The sequence below is a fragment of the Argopecten irradians genome, chromosome 1 (assembly GCF_041381155.1).
Source record: "Argopecten irradians isolate NY chromosome 1, Ai_NY, whole genome shotgun sequence".
In the NCBI taxonomy this organism is placed as follows: domain Eukaryota; kingdom Metazoa; phylum Mollusca; class Bivalvia; order Pectinida; family Pectinidae; genus Argopecten; species Argopecten irradians.
In genome coordinates this window covers 71,693,933-71,713,365 of record NC_091134.1, presented here as the reverse complement: position 1 = coordinate 71,713,365, position 19,433 = coordinate 71,693,933, and the positions used below count along the sequence as shown (strand labels likewise).

The 19,433-nt window shown below is 37.5% G+C and overlaps 1 protein-coding gene across 1 annotated transcript in view; it reads left to right on the top strand.

Moving 5' to 3' along the window:
- Nucleotides 1–6,311: 6,311 nt before the first annotated feature.
- Nucleotides 6,312–19,433, top strand: part of LOC138307433 (ras-related and estrogen-regulated growth inhibitor-like) — a 37,250-nt gene continuing 24,128 nt past the window's right edge. Inside the window, exons 1-2 of the mRNA XM_069248185.1 lie at nt 6,312–7,499; nt 10,273–10,329. Of these exons, the coding sequence (XP_069104286.1) occupies nt 7,376–7,499; nt 10,273–10,329 (181 nt within the window). The 5' untranslated portion in view covers nt 6,312–7,375. The remainder of the gene's footprint in view (nt 7,500–10,272; nt 10,330–19,433) is intronic.

Genomic DNA, 19,433 nt, shown 5'->3' with positions numbered 1-19,433 from the left:
GAATGATGACGAACGATCGACAAAATGCTAACATTGGTATAGTGATCCTCTTTAAGTCGAATCTTCGTTTTACTGATTATTCTATTTATTTAAAGTTTTTACAAATATCAGTACAAACGGATTTTTTGAATTGTTGCCTTATGAATAGTTTGTGATCATGTATTACGTCTGTGTTCATATTGCTGGTCGGTCACAATCATATTTTCAAATGTATCAAGAAGTTCATGATGAATTTTACATAGGTGGTTTTTGTTTTCATGTACATGATGATGACCACGAGGACGGAAATTTGTAGAGGAAGAGACATCTATGAACAAGAAAACGTTTATCCTGTTATCAGGAACAAAACCTTAAATGTTCATTATACCTGTTTCTAATCTGAATAATGAAAATCGCACCATAATGGTGTTAACGGCATTGGTTCTTACCTACACAAAAGGGATTTAAAAAGAAAGTTAGAATGTTCATAATAACGAAACACAACAACTAGTAAACCACGGAGATATAAAAACGCTGATGGATCCAAGGGCTGGGGAGGGTGAAATGGAGGTCTCTTAATATAACATTACCTATAGCTAGTGAAGGTGTGAGAATGGAGTCTCGTGACGGCCGGATGGAAGGTGTTAACTTGTGTAATGACGGCATTAATTTTAATCTACAAGCATTAGACTTGACCTTGTAATGGGGAGAATTGCTCTTCTGGTAACGAGCGTAGCAATTTCCCTGGATTGTCGCAATTATACAGCAAAGGTATGCCAATCTTAGTTAAAAAAAAAATCGCTAAGACTTTAAGGTAATGGGTATTGTTTTTATTACAGTTTCCGGTAGAGAAGTTTAAAAAAAGATTACAGAAATATGTAGTTTTTGTTATTGGCGGTTTCATTAGCACTTATGTTCTGTGTGTAAACCTCTAGGCGAGAACATAATCCAAGGAATGTAAAAAACGACTTATTTATTTATCTATCAAATGTATTTATTTGCTTTATTATCAGAAAGCAATAAAACGGATATTTTCTGCACATCAACAAAATAAGAACTCTACTTAAATATGCATTAACTCTAATGATTCCGTAAATTCTCTCATGCCACATATCGGGCTGTTTTCATGTAATAAGAATATTTTTACGTAGAATATAGTTGACTTAATCATGAACATTTCAACATTTGATTTCCACTAAAACAGTGGTGCTGTTTTTTCACTTATCTAAATAGTGTTATGACCATTTCAAGTTGATAAAAAGCGTAAAAAGTGAACTTGGTGCGCCAATCTACCTCCTGTTCGATGATGTAGGACTTCATTCTACATTGAATCAATGGAGACAACGATGAAATATAAACCGACTACTCCCCATAGTAATATGGCTCTTTTTCTCTATCGACTACCTATTTACCCCGTCTGGGGTTATTTTTGTAAATATATGGATACTGCTTGTTAATGTAAAAACAATAGGAAGGATAAGACAATATGGAAATCATAACACATACTGACAAAGGAAAATAGAGTACCTCAAAATCACTACAGTAGGGGCAAAATATCAACAAATATGGTCAGATAGGTCAATAACAAAGGAAAATAGAGTACCTCAAAATCACTACAGTAGGGGCAAAATATCAACAAATATGGTCAGATAGGTCAATAACAAAGGAAAATAGAGTACCTCAAAATCACTACAGTAGGGGCAAAATATCAACAAATATGGTCAGATAGGTCAATAACAAAGGAAAATAGAGTACCTCAAAATCACTACAGTAGGGGCAAAATATCAACAAATATGGTCAGATAGGTCAATAACAAAGGAAAGTAGAGTACCTCAAAATCACTACAGTAGGGGCAAAATATCAACAAATATGGTCAGATAGGTCAATAACAAAGGAAAATAGAGTACCTCAAAATCACTACAGTAGGGGCAAAATATCAACAAATATGGTCAGATAGGTCAATAACAAAGGAAAATAGAGTACCTCAAAATCACTACAGTAGGGGCAAAATATCAACAAATATGGTCAGATAGGTCAATAACAAAGGAAAATAGAGTACCTCAAAAATCACTACAGTAGGGGCAAAATATCAACAAATATGGTCAGATAGGTCAATAACAAAGGAAAATAGAGTACCTCAAAATCACTACAGTAGGGGCAAAATATCAACAAATATGGTCAGATAGGTCAATAACAAAGGAAAATAGAGTACCTCAAAATCACTACAGTAGGGGCAAAATATCACAACAAATGGTCAGATAGGTCAATAACAAAGGAAAATAGAGTACCTCAAAATCACTACAGTAGGGGCAAAATATCAACAAATATGGTCAGATAGGTCAATAAAAAAGGAAAATAGAGTACCTCAAAATCACTACAGTAGGGGCAAAATATCAACAAATATGGTCAGATAGGTCAATAACAAAGGAAAATAGAGTACCTCAAAATCACTACAGTAGGGGCAAAATATCAACAAATATGGTCAGATAGGTCAATAACAAAGGAAAGTAGAGTACCTCAAAATCACTACAGTAGGGGCAAAATATCAACAAATATGGTCAGATAGGTCAATAACAAAGGAAAGTAGAGTACCTCAAAATCACTACAGTAGGGGCAAAATATCAACAAATATGGTCAGATAGGTCAATAACAAAGGAAAATAGAGTACCTCAAAATCACTACAGTAGGGGCAAAATATCAACAAATATGGTCAGATAGGTCAATAACAAAGGAAAATAGAGTACCTCAAAATCACTACAGTAGGGGCAAAATATCAACAAATATGGTCAGATAGGTCAATAACAAAGGAAAATAGAGTACCTCAAAATCACTACAGTAGGGGCAAAATATCAACAAATATGGTCAGATAGGTCAATAAAAAAGGAAAATAGAGTACCTCAAAATCACTACAGTAGGGGCAAAATATCAACAAATATGGTCAGATAGGTCAATAACAAAGGAAAATAGAGTACCTCAAAATCACTACAGTGGGGGCAAAATATCAACAAATATGGTCAGATAGGTCAATAAGGTGAGTTAACGATGCTTTTCTTTTGTTTTTGTATTCACTATGAGTGAATATTAATCTTGATGACCAAATTTTAAAAAGTTCTGGTGCCCTTTATTTTGAATTTCACGAGGTATATTCAACAGTCATGACCGTCAAAGTTTTTGTCATTAAAAAACGAACATTAATACCTGTTGTTTTTGAAGGTCCATGTAAGGCCAGGTAAGTTCTCGTAAGTTCTTCCATACATGTTCTCAGATTAGTTTATAGATAACCGACACAAAGCGGCCGAAATAGATGGGAGTTAAATAGTTTGTGGAAACGTTTGTCCTTTAATATAATCTGAAAATATATCGTCTCTATCAAGAAATCTGTTCCTTTTGTGATGTAAGATAAAACTTTAATCTTCTTGATATGATTTGTGGTTCCGTGTGGATGCCTGAAATCTGAAATTATTACATAATTTATTTGATCTAGAGTTATATGGCGGATGCCGACGATAACGCAGAGACGCTTACTATTCCGGAGCGATGATATCTTTGTTGTATTTATTCACCAGTCTATGTATAGATGTATATACTTTAATTTTCCTTGTAAAATACATTTTATATTTATTTATTATGCACCTTTAACAATACAACATATATCCCGTTCATATAGTTCACTACAAATAATCTGTTTATTGGGGTAGTTGAAACTTCAAAGGAAGTTTCGATATGTTATTTTGAGATTTGGCCCAGTTTTACCCAGCACTTCTAGATACCTTGTCGCATTGCAACAATCGGAACTCCTCGGATGTAACTGTCGAACATTGACCTCTGATGTGATACGAGAGCATCCAATTTTAAACAATGGGCTGCTTTCATTACAACATGGTAACCATCTATGACACTACTCCTCGGAAAGCTTTAGTGTATCGATGTTGTGTTGTGCAACTCGAACGAGAAAAGTTTACGATCGATTTCTTGAAATAAGGCTATAATATCTCAATATTTCAATAACTATTAATTTCTTTCGCACACTTAGGGTTAATTACGTTTTTCCGATGAAGAAATGTTTACATATACATATACTTACTTCTATTACACCCCAGGTCATATTATACATTCGAGAAGTTTCGATTGATATTGAAGATACCAAGATTGACAATTCCGCATGATCTACAATCGTACAAATTTCTTGTGAACTAACAAAAGCAAATGTTGCTTGTTTTTCATAGATAGGACCAATAATGCATTCAAACATTACGAGTTCCTTTGTTGTTTTTTCTACGAATTCCATTAAAATAATGATATAAGAAAAATGGAAGTGTTAATTAGATGTGTGTGTATACTGAGTGCAGTACATTTAGATTTCAACAGTTTACGAGTTTGTGAGAGATGTAAAGCACCTGTTTAAGATGTTGGTGTAATAGAGTTTATGCAGATATTTACATTGGCGTTAAAATTCCTATACCTTTATCCTTTAATTTGAGGCTACAGCTAATCTTCTGAAATACATTACACACGTGTTGAAACATTATGTGCATTATTTCTGCAAACCACAGAAAGGTTTTACTGCATATTTCAAATTAACACTATACAGATTGGGCATGAACTAAAATGTTTTACTTCCCCGAAAATTATCTATTTGATGTTTGTCTGCAAATTTGTTTAGCATTTGTCTTATTACACTGAGATAAAAAGTATTAATGGATGAATACAAAGACTTCCAATCTTTCATTTGTGTTTTATTAATAATCCAGAAATTGCTGGTACAGGTATTTAGTGATGAATTAAACACACCTGAAAATTTTATTGTTACATACAGCTAATTAACAGTTCTAGGAATCTATGTCTAAGTGTTTCTCACAGAGACAATGTGTACCTTAAATATCGTTTAATTTTGTTTCTACTTTTACGATGCATTAGTTTGTACATGCACCTTTTTCTTTTCTTCAAATTATTGAACATTTTTTGAAGATGATATGTCAGAAAAAAACCGTATTATTCTACCGGATAATGGGAATATTGAAATGTAGCAAAGAGTTTACATATTTATTTTGCTTATTATACTATTAATCAATCCATTGATTGATTATAAATTAAGACATTTTAAAAATGCAATAATACTCGATTGACTACGAAAAAGTCTGTGTCTCTCGCTCTGTAAATATCCGATATGTTAACAGCATATCATTTATCTCCCTTTTATTCTTTCTGACCGTAAGACGCTTTCTATTTTACACTCCCCCTATCGAAGGTCTCCATGCCGGAAATCGTTTGGCGGAATGTATAACATTTCCTGGGTACACATTTAGAAAACTACGTTTGTTTACATCGATATTTTAGCGTGTTTCCTCCTAATATTAACACAGCAATGTTTCCTTTGACTAAAACACACATTACACATCGTTTGAACATACATTTAAAATCCATGATTAGCCTGACTAGTATATATCTATATGTGAGGAAATGTTACCCACCCTAACATGGAGGGCTGGAGGAGTTTAGATCTGTGATATATCGGTGATTCTGTCCCCTAAATAAACAACATTGTAACAAAAAAAGTGGGCTATGGACAAATCTGTCAGATTGGACGAGTAGCAAAATATGCACATTTCAGTTAATAGCCAATTCACATCTAAATAAACAATCTACAGAGAACAATATATTGAGCCAAAACTTGAGTTTTGATATGACGATGGTTTAATGAAGACAAATCCAGAACATATACGAACTAACTTAAGTAATATGTAATTGATTGTCGCACGAGTTCGTCTTCAAACTAAATGAAAGTGTTGTCGATTAGAATATAATTATAAAAAACATAACGTTACACTATACTTTAACAGTACAAATCAGGTGTTCGATTCATCAGAGTATATCCTTTGGCACAACAGACATTACAACAAACAAACACAAACGTGTCTATAGGAGCTACATGTACCTGTTAAAAGTGAATAAGAGAATATATCAGGTAGTACAAAGCTCTCCCAAAAGGTTCCTCGTATCTTCATAGAAAACCTATCATATCCCCATTGGACCCAGAAACCTTATGACAGTGACCCAGATAAGAGTACATCTATGAATATCCATGACTGGCCCTTCCAGGTGGAAGAAAGTACATTTTATACATCTTTCACGGAGTTCGCTGAACCCTTGAATAAAAACGAAGAAGAACCAAGTATCCTTTTTGATATATGACAATCCCTTCCGGGATGAATGATGAAGAAAATATGAGTATCAAATTGACGTCGAATTCTCTGCGTGATTTGCCATTCCCTTGGTATATATCGTTGGAATGGACAAAAAGTAAATGTTATCGTTATTACGTACACCACTCGACGGGACCAGGAAGGAGAGCACACTGACGATCACTGGTGAAAACATCCCAAGGAACATGCATTCTCTAACGTCAATGACGGCGCAATTAGTTCGATAATTTGACCTTGTGGTACGATAGTCATCTATAACCAGAACTTCTACTCAGACATCGGTTTATACAGAAGCAAGCTAATAGCGAGATAAGGTCTTATCAAGATACTTCCGTGTGCGCAAGTTCTCTGTTGGCCGGTGAATTAGTCCGTACATCAGACATGTGTGTGCTATAGCAACGCGCAAATGTCGAACTACAAATTATATCTGTGTAAACAGTCATCTACTTCATTCAAGTTAGGTTTTTAATACCTTTGGAAAACACTTAAACATAGCAAATGTATATCACTGGACCACTTATATGAGAAAAATTCGATAATTCTAAACTGTAATTTATTTTTCTTTTCATAACGGAGGATTAATATCACCGGGGTACAAATCCTTTAATCTGTGTTTGACACTGAGGAGGGTGTCGAGTCCTTACCTAGGACATATGACGGGTGTTAGGGTCCTATCTCCACTACAGATAGATAAGTTTGTTCTGAGATACGGCCTTCCTCCCGTTATATATAACACGCTTCACACTTGAGCAATGCTAGCAGATGATGACAGACTGCCGACCTTACAGCTCCCGTACACACCGTTAACTCAGCTTCCATCGACCAGCACTTTACTGGAATAGTACAAAGTCAGCAATACTTGTAATTCCAAAACATACATGGACAAAGAATTCCAAAACCGATGCATAGAAACTTTTATTCACCTGTTGATTCGACTGGATTTTGGTGTTAAAATATGTTTTTTGGAAACTGTGATATATCTGTTATGTGATAATTCGTGAAGGATAATGTGATGGAATAACCTGTAACTATAAAAAAACTTATCTTCATAAATGTGTGTCATTCCTGATCTGTGGTAAACTGTGATAGCTTTATATAATGCATCTATTCGTGTATATGTTGTCCCCCTAATATAAGTTAGTGTAACCTATTAACTTACTACTACTACAAAGAGGTTTACGTAGTCACATGTGATGCACGATCTAAGAACCAAGGACACAATAATGAATGGATCAAGGTATCGTAGCAACGGAAGTGACAGCAAGGACACTGTGTTTAAAGTTGTTCTGCTGGGCTGTCCAGGTGTCGGAAAGACAGGTAAGATAATTATCATTATGCAATTTCCATTTAATTAAATTTTCTTAAAATTTTGTAATTTATTGTGAAAACTAGTATTACGTTGAAGTATGCACAATATGTAAAATACAATTTCAGTTCTTGTTTGGTTTAAACAATTAGTTCTATATAATTATATTATTTCATCAATCAAATCAACCCCTTACGATTCCATAAAATCACAATTTCTATTTATGACCCGCCAGTATATTTTTGTCTTTGCTTTTATTATCAAGTACTTTGTATGAGCAATTCGATGACATATTCAAAAACCTATATATCACTTTTCCTGAGCAAATATGATTAAGAAAAATAAAACCATTATATAATGTTGCTAGTTGCTATAATTTCTAGGACTCTGGATCTAAACTGCTTCGCAGTTTGGGTAAAACTTTGGGGAGACATTATTTCAAAGCCTGACGAACACTTTTATATGGGGTACTATATTAACTATAGCTATTCTTCAGTACAGCTAATTATTCATTAATCAGTGCTATCGATATATTTACACTGCACATTTCCCAATTATTCGCACTAGCTACCTAACGTTACAAGTTTTACCTTTGGCAGGCGGTGTATCAGAGATCAGTAATTTCTTTCTTTTATCAAACAATGGACTGGTTGGTATATATCTTTCGTCTTCACCTTTACTGATTTTAATATTTTATTTGTTTAAAGTTCTGTATTTGGTCTTCTTATAGTATCTACATTAAGCCTGTTTGTGAACATTACAGATGATGACTGGAAGGGCGAATTGTATGAGGTAATCTAGGCTCGAATAAGCTTTCTAGCACGAAGGCCTAATTTGAGAAAATGTTATAGGATGAGATGTCAAGTATGTTCTAACAGGGGCATTGTTGTGTTTGGGAAACTATTGCTAAAAACTCTTCTGGTGAATGTTTATCAAAGTCTGTCTTGTTGCTAACGGGTTACATTTTATGAGACCATTTTAAAAGCTCAACTTTCAAATAAAACATCAACGTGACTTTAATGTTAGGTAAAGTTCCGAAGTTACTAACAATGCTTTTTCAGTTGATAAATATTTCTACGTTACTAAAAAAAATATATAATTGAAATAGGGGAGACACCGTTTTGAGCTTTGTAGATAAGGAACTTTGAAACGTTTAAAGAATAAGACATAATCTCCAGTCAGCTCTTGTGAAGAGTTCAACACACAATATTAAAATTCCATGATACATAATAATGATTTGTTAATGATTTTTAAATTACCATCATGTTAGGCTCAGCTTAACATCGTATTGCTAAGATACAGGAATGATGTGAATCACTACTCTCTGGCATATATCCTGAAATATGTGGAAGATGCATGGCAAATTCAATTTTACTGATTTTGAAATATTTTGGTTATCTCGAATTGTTTTTATTCCCACTTTGAGCATTTCCTACCCTTCCCCCCTTTCAGTATACAAACAAAGTAGAATCTGTTACAATGCTTTACCACCCCGCTGATGTGTAGGAAACATTAGGCCTGGTCGGAGTCCACCCGCTGCCAAGACACCGGTGTGATATAGACATTTCCAATCTATAAACCATTCATTTACACAATCTTCCTGACACTTTTGAATTAGGCCTGGAACACACAGGCATTCTTCTTCAGCTTTTATGGTGTCAGAATTGTGATTGGGGAAAAAATGCGAAATGTCGATCACTCCTGAGAGGAATCAGAATAATGATAACAATGTCATACAGCCCTTAATTGATAACATTGACAAATACAGCCCAACTGTTTCATAGATTTAAAAAATATTATACCGATGGTAGCTACTAAATGAATAGTACAAAAGTTACTTAAGATATCATGCACTTTTCGATATTTGACTGCACATCTGTTTACCGCTGTAGAACTGATTCAAGAAAAAGTTAATGATAATATATATCGGATGGCACTAAGCTCAAAACGCGGATGAATCAAACAAAATATCAGCAATATTCACGTTATGATAAAATTGACCCATAATTTAAATATTTAGATAATTATATCTCCAAATCTATTCTGAAACCACTATATCCAAATTAGCGTTACGAGCAGACTGTAAAGAAACTGCTTTTTGTCACTGATCATTTTTTTTTATTTTCTTTAAATTCTTACCGTTGTTATAAACCAATAGTACTAAAGAATAATGTTGATATATAAGACAGGTTTTCTAAAGCGTTACATCAATATATCCATACTATACCTATATGTTCTTCAGCGAAGAGTAAACAGGATACTGTGGCATTAACTATTCGCCTACAAAAAAATTCTTACTGACGTTTTGATTTTATTTAGTGCCTGACTTAGTGATATTCGTTGTATTTACATGTTCATGGTAACAAAACTGCAAAGGAAAAAAACCAAAACACAGCAGTTTGTACAGAACGGACATTTCATATTTAATGATCATAACCTATTCTAAAAGCCTCATGTTACGGCTTTATATCATGACAAATGATGTATTTACTTTCATGTGAACAGTTTTATACATGTATGTTTGTAATTCTGATAGATATGTAAACATGTAACAAACCAGGCAATAACTCTGTTGTTGGCCATTATTATATGTTTGAACAACTTGATCATTATTTTGATTATATTCATACGTGGTGCCATACATCTTAGAAGATGAGCGCGAAAACCAGCTATTTATGTGTTTACAAAATACATTACAGATATTTATAATCTTACGCCCTAGCGATAGTTTATATAAACGAAACATGTTTATTATTATAAACGTGTTTTCTATTTCTACTTTAGCTCTTACGGTGCGATTCCTGACAAAGCGGTTCATTGGCGAGTATTGTCCAACTCTTGGTAAGTAATATATTTTTTTTTGCTTCCTTTGTCGGGATAACCTGCTTCTCTTAGTACTCATAACATATCCTAAGCAAAGATTCAGTTACCTGGTCCAGAAGTCTAAAATATATTTGAAACTGTTCTCAATTTCGTTGCATCATAGTTATTACGTGGTGTTTTGTTTTACTTTTGGTGAGTTATGAACTTTGTCTAGTTCTTACCTGCTTGGGAATAATGGTTTTATTATTTGTAAACATCAACACATTGATTAGTGCTAATAGGATAATTGTATAATTATTAAAATTTCGTAGTAATTTCGAAGGGCTTAAAACAAAGGTCATCTCATTTTTTGTATAAGTTTTTTTTTCCGTTCGCTCTGCCATTGATCCACAATGCAAATTTGCAAGTGTACGTTTGCCTCTTTCATCCGTGTGTAAACACCTTGTGTTAATTCCGATGTTAAGATTGTACTTCGCTGACTTGCACAAGCTGTCCCCCTGAGATTACCAACCAGCGTCATATGAACGTAGTTACAAGCTCGATTACCTCGCTACCACCTGAGGTTACATAGTAAACCTTTATAAACAGACATCCACAACAAACATCATTTCAGCTAAACATACCAACTTCTTGTTACCTCATCAGAACCAAATCGCTTTGTATCTATCTACAAAGCGTTAGATCTGCCGTACACCTGTTAATATTAAAGGGCTTGGATTCCCCGTATCGTGGCAAGTGCTCTCCCAAACATTTGATCTGAAGCTTGCAGAACGGTGATTTTATGTTCTTGATAATGACAACAGTTAAAAAATCAATTTGTAAACCTACACGATATTTCACTTTTGCATTCGTTTTGTGCCTGTTCCATATGAAATTTGTTGAGTATTGTAGGGTATAATGGCGTTCAGTTTTTGTTGGATTGAAACATCCGACAGCGTTTGATCAGGACTTCCGGTATAGGTAGCTGTTAGGTCTATGCAAAGGATCATATACTTTATATACGACAACAATACGCAGATATCAGTATGCATCATATACTTAGACACATAATTAACGGTGATATCTGTACAACAATATACTTGGACACATCAGTAATGGCGATATCTGTACAACAATATACTTGGACACATCAGTAATGGCGATATCTGTACAACAATATACTTAGACACATCAGTAATGGCGATATACTTAGACACATCAGTAATGGCGATATCTGTACAACAATATACTTAGACACATCAGTAATGGTGATATCTGTACAACAATATACTTGGACACATCAGTAATGGTGATATCTGTACAACAATATACTTGGACACATCAGTAACGGTGATATCTGTACAACAATATACTTAGACACATCAGTAACGGTAATATCTGTACAACAATATACTTAGACATATCAGTAACGGTGATATCTGTATTACAATATACTTAGACACATCAATAACGGTGATATCTATACAACAATATGCTTAGACACATCAGTAACGGTGATATCTGTACAACAATATACTTAGACACATCATTAACGGTGATATCTGTACAACAATATACTTAGACACATCAGTAACGGTGATATCTGTACAACAATATACTTAGACACATCAGTAACGGTGATATCTATACAACAATATACTTAGACACATCAGTAACGGTGATATATATACAACAATATACTTAGACACATCAGTAACGGTGATATCTGTACAACAATATACTTAAACACATCAGTAACGGTGATATCTGTACAACAATTTACTATGACACATCAGTAACGGTGATATCTGTACAACAATATACTTAAACACATCAGTAACGGTGATATCTGTACAACAATATACTTAGACACATAAGTAACGATGATGTCTGTACAACAATATACTTAGACACATCAGTAACGGGGATATCTGTACAACAATATACTTATACAAATAAGTAACGGTGATATCAGTACAACAATATACTTAGACACATCAGTAACGGTGATATATATACAACAACATACTTAGTATCCTGATACGAGGGGGCGAAATACTACACAAAAAACCCGAATCCATATCTCGGTGTATGAGGTTTATTTTAATCACGATGAAACAAAGTGAAGAACTGAAACAAACAGAAAGAAGAATTACTCTTTCTGATAGACAGAACACATAACAAACAACACTATGCTATAATGCAATAAATGTTACTCGAAACGATATGACCTTAATTTGACATGATTTACTTTAATATGTCGACTGTATATTTCCTATTCATAGTAAATATGAGTGATCGATAACATAACATACAATAGGAATGAAATTACATTTAGTCTAAACGATTATAAACTCTGTAAACTTACATTTTTGGACCACCCAAACTAATGGTGCGAGGCCCTCCAATGGCGTATCTTGCGAAAAGAGCGAAACAAAAGGGGGATAACTCTAATGTAACTATAAAGTTTTAAAGCGGCGATGTACCGAATCTATGACACATAATATAATACGAAATAATTGTATAATGTAACTATTTGTTACAGAACACTCCCCGTCTGGTATTGAATATGGGAAATACCACTATAATTAAACATACAACTAATAAGCCTTTCAAGTATACTTCAGTTCGTAGTGGTCACTTTAACCTACAGGGCAATCAACTAGTTCATTAATACACTTGAAATGTCCATGAAATTAGTCTCAGAATTTCCCATGATTGGGACAAATTACTGATTCTCTTTTTCTAAGAGTACGATAAGTTCCGTGATGGGTCTGACATAGTTTTTGATTTTTTGTTCATCATTGCGATATAACTGAACTGTGACGGTGCGCACATGACCGTCATCACCTGGGAAAGTCTCCTTCACGATTCCCATGGGCCAGTTGTTCCTATGGGAGTCCTTTTCTATAACTAGCACAATATCTCCAGGTTGCATATCACGTCTGCGAACAGTCCATTTGCGACGTTGTTGGAGAGACTGAAGGAACTCGAGACGCCAACGCTTCCAGAAAACGTTGGCTAACGCTTGAACTCGACGCCAATGAGCTCTGTACATGTCTTTACTGTTAGTGTCGGTGATGTACTCTCCTGTTTCAGCTGGTTTCTGTGTAAGTAACATGCTGGGACTCAGAACTGTTGGATTATCCGGGTCAGTAGAGACAGGAAGTAAAGGTCGCGCGTTTACCATTGCAGTGACTTCCGCCATAAATGTAGTAATCACATCATGAGTTAGGTCCTTAGTCGTAGTATGGTAAAGCATAGAGTCTAAGATCCGTCGAACAACACCTATCATCCGCTCCCACACTCCGCCCATATGGGAGGAATGTGGAGGGTTAAAGATCCATACTGTTCCACTTCTAAACAAAAACTCCTTCAATGGACCATCCTCTACATTTACAGCGTCGATTCTCATCAAGTCGGTAGCGCCCACAAAATTGGTGCCTCGATCTGACCTGAATTCCGTCACTTTTCCTCTGATGGCGATGAACCTACGAGTCGCGTTGATGAATGCTGAGGTGCTAAGTTCTTCAACGACTTCAATGTGAATGGCTCTAGTCGTCAAGCATGTATATAGCACGGCCCATCGTTTACTGTTGGCAACACCACCTCTTGTCCGACGTGCGACAACATTCCACGGGCCGAAAACGTCGACGCCCAAAGAGGAGAATGGCGGTCCTGGTACGACACGATCTTTTGGCAGATCTGACATTATCTGGTTCCCTTCCTTGCCTCGAAACTTCCTACACGTGACGCACTTATGAATGATAGACGATATAAGGCGCTTGCCACCAACAATCCAAAAGCCAGCCGACCTGATAGATCCCTCGGTGAGATGGCGACCCTGATGTTTCATCTGTTCATGATAGTGTCTCACAATGAGAGTGGATATATGATGAGCGCTGGGAATGATGATCGGATATTTCTCGTTGGTGTCTATCTTTGCGTGTTTCAAACGTCCTCCCACGCGCAGGAGACCATGCTGGTCCAGAAACGGGTTCAAAGCAGATATAGGACTATCTCTAGGACATGGATTGCCAGATGACAAACATTCGATTTCCGTCGGAAAGGTGTCTCGCTGAACAAGTTGTAGAATGAAAGTTTGTGCACGCGAGAAGGACTCGAGGCAACTCGGAGTTGAAGGTAAATTCCCTCCACCAATTCGCCTTGCTAATTTAATCAAAGTTCCCATAGCCGTAACCAACTGATGCCAATTGGAAAACTTTTCACAGCGCTTAAGAATTGTCTCACCTGATACTTTTGCCTTGGTGAGGAGACAGGATACCTCTGGCCGAACTTCCTTATCGTCAGCCGATACCTCTGGAACAAGGTCATCGGAGAACTCTGTTCCTTCGAGGAGAAACATGGGACCGTGGAGCCACTTGCTTTCCAACAAGTCCTTTGCGTGAATAGGTCTAGTTCCTTGGTCAGCGGGGTTATGTTCTGTTGATACAAAGTTCCACTGTTCAGGAGTTGAGCTCTTGCGGATCCTCGTTACGCGATTACACACGTAGTTATAGAAACGGCGGGTCTGGTTATACACGTATCCTAAAACCACTTTACTATCTGTGTAGAAGCGAAAGATGCTTTAACGGCAGATTGAGTTGCTCAGATATAGTTTCCGCGATTTCTATCGCAAGAACAGCAGCACACAGCTCAAGTCGTGGTATCGTCGTGGTATGAAGTGGCGCAACCTTGGTCTTACCCAAGATGAACCCTAGCTCTTGAGTTCCATCTTCACACGCTGTCAACAAGTAACCGACAGAGGCTATAGCTTTCTCAGAAGCGTCTGAGAAAACATGGACACTGATGTTCTCGCACTCTTTGAAGGATGATGAAGTATACTGACGTGGAATTCTGAGGTCCTGAAGATCATGTAATGAATCTCTCCATCGTTCCCACTCATTATAGAACTTTGAAGGAAGAGTCTCATCCCAGTCGAACATACCCGTAGTCATAGAGCGCAGCAGTATTTTCCCTCCGATTGCAACAGGTGCGATAAAGCCTAGTGGATCAAACAAACTATTAGTCACTGAAAGAACACCGCGACGAGTGTACGGTTTGTCATCTGGAGATATGCGAAACAGAAATGAGTCCGATTCAAGATCCCAACTGAGTCCGAGACTGTGCTGGACAGGTAAGCTGTCTGTACCTATCTCCAGATCCTTTAAGTCTTTTGCGAGGTCTTCTTGGGGGAATGATTTTAACACTTGTGTGCTGTTTGAAGCCACTTTGTGAAGCCTTATGCCAGCTGTAGCGAGAGCTTGTTGCGTACGTTTCATGAGGTCAATAGCTTCTGGTGCAGATGGCAGCGACATAAGCCCGTCATCAACATAAAAGTCTTGCTCAACGAACTCCTTCATATCATAGCCAAAGTTGTCAGCGTTTTCACATGCAGTTCTCCGAAGGCCGTACGTAGCAACTGCAGGTGAGGGGGTATTGCCGAATACATGCACACACATGCGGTATTCAACCAAGTCCTTGGACATGTCATTATCTTGATACCATAAGAACCTCAAGAAATTTCGATGATCCTCACAGACAAAGAAGTTGTAAAACATTTGCTGGACGTCGGCTGTTACTGCGACCTGCTCTCTGCGGAAGCGCAACAAGATCCCTGGTAAATTGTTGGTCATGTCTGGACCGGACATCAAGACATTGTTGAGCGACAGCCCATCATGTTTAGCCGATGAATCAAAGACTCCGCGGATTTGGTCTCTCTTTTTCGGATGATACACTCCGAAGATTGGCAAGTACCAACATTCTTGACCGTCATGGAGCGGTGGAGCTAGTTCGGCGTGTTTTTGCTCAAACAGTTTCTGCATGAAGGTTATGAAATGTGCTCTCTTGATGGGATCCTTACGCAGTGTATTGTCAAGTATATGAGCGCGCTTTACTGCTTGGGACTTGTTGTTTGGCAAACGCGGTCGATGTGGTTTAAATGGTAGTGGAGCTGTCCATCGCCCATGTAAGTCTTTTGTAAAGTCTCTATCCATAATTTTCAGGAAGTCCTGGTCCTCACGAGAGAAACCCAGTTTTTCGTCATCTCTGGTTCTTTGGAAGATTGAGTGTTCACACTCGTCGTGCGCAGTGGTATCTGAAGGTGCACGTTCCTTCACTCGGAGATTGTAGGGACAAGGTTTGCAAAGCGATGGTCGGTCCTTGATGAGATAAGTCTTATTGACATTGACTGTGTCGGGACGATGCATAGTACCTAAACACGTTTCTCCAATTATTGTCCATCCTAGATGGAGTTGTTGCGCGTAAGGTGAACCGGAAGGACCAATACGTTGATCTTGTACGTGATGTACCTCAGGGATATCACGGCCTAGAAGCATGACAATTTCTACACTAGGATCGAGATCAGGAATGTATTGTGCGAGGTCAGAAAGATGGGGGTAACTCAAGGCAACATCCGGAGTTGGAATTTCCTCTCGTTCGTTCGGCATATTGTCACATTCAAGTAAGCACGGTAGGTCTGCATTAAATGAACCATCAAGTGCTGAGACAGTAAAGTCACACGCTTTCCTCCCTGTAGCTGAAGCAAGTCCAGAGCATGTCGATAGCGAGTAGTTTACAGTTTCGTACTTTTTATCAAAAAGTTGGAAAAACGCAGGGCGTACAAGAGATCTATTACTTTGTTCATCTAACAACGCGTACATCTTTACTGTATTCTGTGGCTCTTGTGTAGGGTGAACATTTACCATGAGGATTTTGGCGCACGATTTACTTCGGCCACTGGCATTGTTAATACGCGTACAATTTGCCGTAACTTTCTCATTATGTGGTATGGTGACTGTTTTTACTAGTGGTTCTTTGTCACGATTTTTCTCCCCGCCGTCAAAATGTAGAGCTCCCGGATGTTCAGTGCTTTGACATACATTGCATGTTATGTTCTTCGAACAGTTTTTGTACACATGATCAGTGCTGTCACAACATTTGAAACAGTACCTCTTTTCTTTAAGGTATTTTCTCCTAACTCCAATAGGTTTTGATCGAAATTGACGACAGGAGTTTAACGAATGGCCTGTGTGATGCAACGGACAAAGCGATGAACTGTCGATAGACTCCATGTTTCCTGTAGGTGAGATTTCAGTTTTGAAAGTAGAGACATGAGGTGCCGACTGGTTTCCACGTTTCTTTGCGGGGGCACGACTAACAGGATTTCTGTCCTGTTTCTGAGTACTGCTGTCTTTCGCAGTGTCGTTGTCATAGACAAATCCTGGATCATTCTTTATCTGACTCATCTCGCGCACGAATTCTGTGAAGCATGAAAAGGGTGGGAAAACAACATCAAATTGTTTACGATACCGAACAGCATGATTTGTCCATTTTTCCTGAATGTTGTGCGGCAACTTAGAGACTATAGGATTTATCCCAGCAGTGGTGTTAAAGTATGAGAGAAGTTCTCGGTATGTCGGGTTTTCCATGGCAGATTCAATTTCCAAAAGAATGTCAGCAAGTTCATATAATCGCTTGAAGTCCTTGTTCGTGATCTTGGAAAAATTGTTTAGTTTTGTTTTGAGTGCGCTCTCGACCATATGGGGGCTTCCATACCTTTCATTAAGACGGTCCCATAGTCGTGAAAGACCTTTAACTGGGTTTGACGTACTTGCTGCACGGATGCTTGTCGCGTGTTTCATCGATTCAGGTCCTAACCAACGTATTAACAAGTCAAGTTCTTCAGGTGGCGAGACATTGAGTTCGTCCATGATGTTACAAAACCCAGTTCTCCAGGCAGCATAATTTTCGGGTGAATCGTCGAACTTGTGTAGTCGCGAGAATATTAGATCTTTTTTTAACAGAAATTGCGAAAGTTCAGACGCGACAGTGCTCTCCTTCATGACTGGTTGTCTCGATTCATTTTGCGACACATTTTCCATGTTCAGTTGTCTTTCTTCGTCGCGCGACACATTTCCAATGTTGGGTTGCCTCGCTTCGTAACGCGACATATTCTCAAAGTGCGGTTCTCTTGCTTCGTAACGCGACAGATTTTCAATGTTCGGTTCCCTTGTGTCGTAACGCGACCCATTTTCAATGTTTGTGAGCGAATTAACATATTTCTCTGTACGCAACACAGTATCCACTACAGGAACATTGAGATGTGCAGGAATATGTATACTTTCACCTGCAGCACTGATTGTTTCAAGTGCATCAGCTTCCGCTTCCGCTGCGGCACAGTTTTTGCGTTCTTGTAAAACATACATATCCGCATTTAGTTCTTGTTTTTGACGTTCTAATTTTGCTAAGTGTAATTTCTCCTCCTGCTCAATAAATGCTTGATGTTTACGTAACTCAGCTTCCTTTTGTACATATGCGACGCGAACCTTAGCAGCGTCTGCCTTAGCTCTCCTTCTAGCGGCATCAGAGCTAGAGTTCGAATGTTGTGAGATGCGATCAGAGTGTCGTGAAGTGCGACCAGAATGATCGGAGTGCCTCGATGACCGATTGGAACGAGTCTCATATTCTGCGGAACTAATTTTTACATCTATCTGTTTAAGGACGTTTTTTACTATGAAGTCTGATCTTTTGAAATTTGTTGCGTGATGAGCTACTTCACCTTGGCTTTCTGCAGAGTTGATTGTGTCCATGTAGGACGTAAATTCATCTGAAATCATGCAATATCCACCATATACTATTGACAGAGAAAGTCTTACTTTTTTCAGATTTTCTACGTTATCATCACTAGCACACATAACATTGTCCAACTCAGACTGGCACTTTCCCCAAGCAGAGGACAATTTATCCTTGAGTTTGGTTAATGTTTGTTCATATTGTTCTTTGGCCTTCTCAGTCAGGACCCGTGTCCTTCGGCTTTCAAGAATGTTTTTCTGAGTTACAGATGATTTGATCGACATATTTGTACGAATGTTCTAGTTAACTGTACACAAATTGAGGCTGTATATGTGTAATATATATGGAAAGTCTTATATGGAGTAGTTTTCAAGTAGTGGTACGTGTGACACTAATTTGTACGAAATTGCTTGTTCGAAAACAGTTCCATTGGTCACTGAGACTAGTACGAGTAGTTGTACAAGTGTCTATCGGGCTGCATTGAAACACGATTACAGAGTGTCCGAAATTTCTTCACTATCCTGATACGAGGGGGCGAAATACTACACAAAAAACCCGAATCCATATCT